The sequence below is a fragment of the Plecotus auritus genome (assembly GCF_963455305.1).
Source record: "Plecotus auritus genome assembly, chromosome: 9".
In the NCBI taxonomy this organism is placed as follows: domain Eukaryota; kingdom Metazoa; phylum Chordata; class Mammalia; order Chiroptera; family Vespertilionidae; genus Plecotus; species Plecotus auritus.
Genome location: NC_137783.1, coordinates 114,418,572 through 114,424,249, shown reverse-complemented (window position 1 = coordinate 114,424,249; position 5,678 = coordinate 114,418,572). Strand labels below are relative to the sequence as shown.

General features: G+C 42.6%; 1 protein-coding gene across 1 annotated transcript; it reads left to right on the top strand.

Moving 5' to 3' along the window:
• Nucleotides 1-4,238: 4,238 nt before the first annotated feature.
• Nucleotides 4,239-5,195, top strand: LOC308233421 (olfactory receptor 56A4; the record flags this gene model as incomplete). The annotated part of the gene is made up of 1 exon (XM_080640350.1): nucleotides 4,239-5,195. The coding sequence occupies exon 1, from the start codon at nucleotides 4,254-4,256 to the stop codon at nucleotides 5,193-5,195; it is 942 nt and encodes a 313-aa protein (XP_080496476.1). The 5' UTR covers nucleotides 4,239-4,253.
• Nucleotides 5,196-5,678: the final 483 nt, after the last annotated feature.

The following is a 5,678-nucleotide window of genomic DNA, read 5'->3' as shown; positions in this document are numbered from 1 at the left end:
TGTACTTCCACCTACCATTCACACACTAAAGACTGTTTCAAAGACACAGTCTTAAGAGAGTAAAGTGTTGTTGAGGGACTCTATATAAGCACTTTAAAAAAAATAGTATCTGTTGCCTGGCTGACATGGCTCACTGGTTGAGTGTCGACCTATAAACAAGGAGGTCAGGGTTCGATTCCTGGTTAGGGCACATGCCTGGGTTATGGGCTCAGTCCCCAGTGTGGGGCATGCAGGAGGCAGCCGTTCAATGACTGTCTCTCATCATTGATGTTTCTATCTCTCTCCTTCTCCATTCCTCTCTGAAATCAATAAAAATCCTACCTAATAAAAGAGAGTAAGTCCATTTACTCTCTTCTCTCCAGGATTCCTGTGCTCAAAGTCCCAAAGAGCCTACATTTAGTCTGAGTATCCCTGTTCTAAGACACATCTGGAGACCTTCACAGAGAGGCTATTTTCCAGGTCCTATTGTGCATCAGTTCAAAGTGGTGGCTGTGCTGGTGACAATCCCACTGTTTTCTCAAGGATCAATGCTAAGTGATGCTCTGTGGAAGGTGAATATGGTTAACAGCTGCACTTTCTACAACTATACTTAGGAAGCAGACTTTAGACAAAAAGGTAACATTTAGACATAAGACCATATGATAAACGAGGTCACTCCCAGGGATTTACTTGGGTCCAGACTGCTAATGTTCCCATTGCAGGAGAAGGGCTCAGAGGGAAAGTGCTCCCTGCCTGCCTGGTTGTCCGTTGATATGCATGCTCCCCTGATTGCTGGGGATGTTCCTCTATCATTTCCCTCTACAGAGCTACAGGGCTGAGGATAGGTTATTCCAGTTCTTACCCACATAGAATTTTTTCCCAAGGAGATCCTCATCACTCAATTTCCCCCCTTCTTTACCCAGAGTTTCTTTTTCTTTATTTAGATTCCCCAAGGGCTTTTGATCTCCCCTCCCTCACTCTATTCACAATGCTGAATTAAGCTTTTTATAGTATACTCTCTTGAGAAATAGACCAGAGATTCAGGGTACAGGTGCCTAACAAGAGCACATGTCCTGGGAGTAATGGAGAGGGAAGAGGCATAGTGGAGCCAGGGCCCATAAAAACAGCTTCTAGAGTCTTTGGAGGGCCAGTTTCGGTGCTTTTTCTACCAGACAGAAACAGCAATTGTGCAGGCTTCTGAAGACGGTGAGTCTTAAGTTAGGTCCAGGAAAAGTGTGAGAAAGGAGGGGAATTTGGGAGCCTAGTATATATAGAAGATAGAACTCTTTTAATAGGGTGCAGATGTCAAAGCTGCCAAGAGACTTACTAGTAGATCTTGGTGTAAGGGTGACCTAAAGCTGTTATTTCATGTAGAGCTGAGGCTGAGTCATTCTGCGATAATAAAGGGTTGTGGGTCCAAAATGTCTGTAGACTCAAAGGCTACCACCCACATGGCTAGGAGGTCAAGCCTCTGTGTCTGGTTGTGTCATAATCTTCCTTCTGACCCAAGGTGATCAGCCAAGGTGATCACTCCTTTTCTAGGCAATCATAGCCAGGCTTGAATCTTCTGTTGTAATTTTAGCTACCTCAGTACTTGTCTGACCTTCTCAGACTGTCAGTATTTTACAATAAGAGACTGTCTTGCTCATGAGTGCTTAGAACAAGGAACCATTATAACAACTTCTTTGTGAATATCAGCCCATGAATGCAAACTAATAGTATTGAATATTGGAGATCAAAACAATGCCTAGATAGCCAACAATTCCTCATTTCTCAGATTAGGAGGCTCAGTTTTACTGAGGAGTATACAGTCAGAGAGGAAAAATGGTTCCCCTATTAAGGAATTTAAAAGGAACTACAAGACAGAGCTAAAAGTATATAACTGCCTGAGAGAATATGTCTGTGCTATATAGGTCTGAAAATGACTTTTCTTCCCTGTATCAGTTAGAAGATCCTCTTTTAAAGATTCTTTAAATATGTTTTAGAGATCCTCAGTGACATGCTTGACTCCAGTCTCTCTCTGCCCCCTTAATCTTAATTTACACTAAATTCTGTAGTCCTCCCACCCCTCAAATACAACCTTTCTTCTTCACTTGCATGGGCTTTGTTCAGATTATAATCACTTCTCTTTTGAACTATTCAGAAATCACCAAAAAGAGAGTCCCTACCTTCTGTGTGATTCCCCTTTGTTCCCTCTCCCTTCCTCTCTAAAATCAATAAAAATATATTAAAATATTTTTATTTTGATTTCAGAGAACAAGGGAGAGGGGGAGAGAGATAGAAATATCAATGATGAGAGAGAATCATTGATTGGCTGCCTCCTGCACATTTCCCACTGGGGATTGAGCCCACAACCCTGACCCCGCAACCCTGAGCCCGCACGCAACCTGAGCATGTGCCCTGACGGGGAATTGAACTGCAACCTCCTGGTTCATAGGTTGATACTCAATCACTGAGCCACACTGGCCGGGCTGAAGCCAACTTTTTAACCACAGCACATTGCTTTATTTATCTGTATGTATGTCCCTTTCCTACTGTAAGATCACCTTTAGTAGGCCAACATTTATACTGCATTATAAGTGCTTTTAAAAATTTTTCTCTATTAAGTTCTCAGGAGATATTTGCTAAATCCATGATGCATATTAGCATGCCAAACATTAAGACCAGGTACAGGGAAAGCACTGACTATTTTCTCACTTGTTCAAATAGATCAAGTCCCTCTCTGGTCCTGAACTTGAGATTATTGGAAAGGAAGGTATGTTTTCAGAAAAGCAGATATGTTTTTTATCCTTATTTCTCTGATTCTCAATGAGGGTCATTTTCCTAATCACATATGAAACTACAGGACAGAACTGATATATACTTGTCCCTACCCCAGCTTTAACCTTCGAATCCTTGGTTTCTTAAAGCCCCACAATGGGTAGAAAGTTGTGTGTGTGTGTGTGTGTGTGTGTGTACTGTTTTGGAGAGTATGGGATGTTAAAAAGGAAAGGCCTTGGGTCTTACCTTCTCTGGCAGCTGAAGTCTGATACTTTCTCAGACACACTTTATCTCCTGGAGGAGACTATCAGATGAGATGGGTGAGCAGGATCAGTAATCCCAACTATACTGATTATATGCCTCCTGGGCTCACTCTCCACCTGCCATAAATCCTGGGCTTTTTCCTGATTCTTGGATGTAACAGCAATTACTATTACCCTCTCTAGCACTTGGTCACCTGCTCTCTGTTTAGCAGTAAGGAAAATAGACAGCACCCAACTAAAGAGACACCTGGAATCAAAGCTGATGAGTTTACAGAACACAGATTCCACAGGCTAGGGAAATTGGATCCTGGCCCCAAGGAATCATAGACAGTTTTGCTTACCACATATAGCAAATGAATCCCTATGTAGGTTTATATGCCTACACTCACTCACTACTAACTAGCTTCCATTCTCCCAAAGAAGATACTCTTGAACTAGGATCCAAAGAAGATACTCTTGAACCTTCAAAAAAGATAAACAACAGCACATAATCCAGTAAAAGAATGATAAACTCCATGCCTTTAAACCAAAACCCTCTTTGGGGCTGAAAGAAATTACTGCTTTTGGGTGGGATAAAGGGCTGCTCTACCTCTAACCCAGTATTTCCTGATGAGTGAAAATACAGAATCCCGATGTCGACTTCTGTCCAATTGTATGGAGTCGGGTAGTAGAGCTCCCCATACAGCTATCTCTTCTACACTGAAGGAAGGAATTATTCTGGTTGAGTGTAAATCTTGTGTGGTGGCTGGAAGCATGGACACTAGAGTTAGATTTCCTGGTTCTTCACAACTTACTGGCTCTCCTGATTTTGTTCAAACTACTCCGTTCCCTTTTATCTATACCCTTTCATTTTCTGTGAAATTAGTATAACAGTATTAATTATTCTTAAGTGTTTTTAAAAAGTATAAAGTGAGATTGTGAATATAAACATTCTGCATAATGCCTAGCACATGACAAGTGTTCAGTTAAATGCCAGTGAAGATGGATGATGATGATGATTTCAAACTCTATAGGAGCAGGGGTAATCTGGAAAACAAACTAAATGTATAGCAAGGGGATTAGTTAAATAAATATTGGTACATTTGTCATAAAGAAAAATAATAAATAAAAAATCCATTGGGACAAGTTAAGAAACTGAGTTCTTAATGAACACTGAGTTCTAATGAAACTAGAATATATACTTTCAACCATGATATATTCTGTTCTCATTTTCAGGGACTCTGAATTTCTAGCTTGTACAGGATCCTTTACATGGCATCCCCCAGCAACTACTCCACTGCTCCAGTCTCTGAATTCCTCCTCATCTGCTTCCCTAACTACCAGAGTTGGCAGCACTGGCTGTCCCTACCTCTCAGCCTCCTCTTCCTCCTGGCCATGGGGGCGAATGGTATTCTTCTGATCACCATCCGGTTGGAGGCCTCTCTGCACGAGCCTATGTACTACTTGCTCAGCCTGCTCTCACTATTGGACATTGTGCTCTGCCTCACCGTCATCCCCAAGGTCCTGGCCATCTTCTGGTTTGACCTCAGGTCCATCAGCTTCTCTGCCTGCTTCCTCCAGATGTTCATCATGAATAGTTTCTTGACCATGGAGTCCTGCACATTCATGGTCATGGCCTATGACCGCTATGTGGCCATCTGCCACCCACTGCGGTACCCATCCATCATCACTGACCAATTTGTGGGTAGGGCTGCGGTATTTGTTGTGGCCCGGAATGCTCTCTTTTCTCTACCTGTTCCAATCCTTTCTTCCCGACTCAGATACTGTGCAGAGAACATCATCAAAAACTGCATCTGCACTAACCTGTCTGTGTCCAAACTCTCCTGTGATGACATCACCTTCAACCGGCTCTACCAGTTTGTGGCAGGCTGGACCTTACTGGGCTCTGACCTCATCCTTATTGTTCTCTCCTACTCCTTCATCCTGAAAGCTGTGCTAAGGATCAAGGCTGAGGGTGCTGTGGCCAAGGCTTTGAGCACATGTGGTTCCCACTTCATCCTTATCCTGTTCTTCAGCACAGTCCTGCTGGTTCTGGTCATCACTAACCTGGCTAGGAAGAGAATCCCCCCAGATGTCCCCATCCTCCTCAACATCCTGCACCACCTGATCCCCCCAGCTCTGAACCCCATTGTTTATGGTGTGAGAACCAAGGAGATCAAGCAGGGAATCCTGAAGCTACTGAGGAGACTATAAGAGGTAAAAGGGATCAGGTCCATCTTTGGCATTATTAATGAAAGTCAGGAATTATTTTTATGTTGGAAAGGAAATTTCACTTATAATGAGTAGAATGAGTGTTGAATTTTCTTTTCCTTAATACCTCAAACAACAATGGAAACATTCCTCAGTGACATTTGTTTCCTCTTGCTTCAAAGGAAACCTCCCTTTCCTGGGTACTTGGGAAATATCCTAGACCAAATTTTTAACCAAAGTCTTGCCAAGCATTAGCAAAATGGAGCGGGAATGGAGTGTTTGGCAGCTAAGGACACAAACTTTATACAGTAACTTTAAAAAGATCTGCATGTTCTCTGAATTGCAAAGGACACACATGCCTCTGCTGTCTCTTGATTCAGCATGGCCTTTGTGTTATGAATTGTTTCTTGGGCTGAAGTGTAGACATTTACCCCAAAACTTAGGCTCTTGAGGTTGAATGTCTTACCCTGAGCATCTCTTGACTCT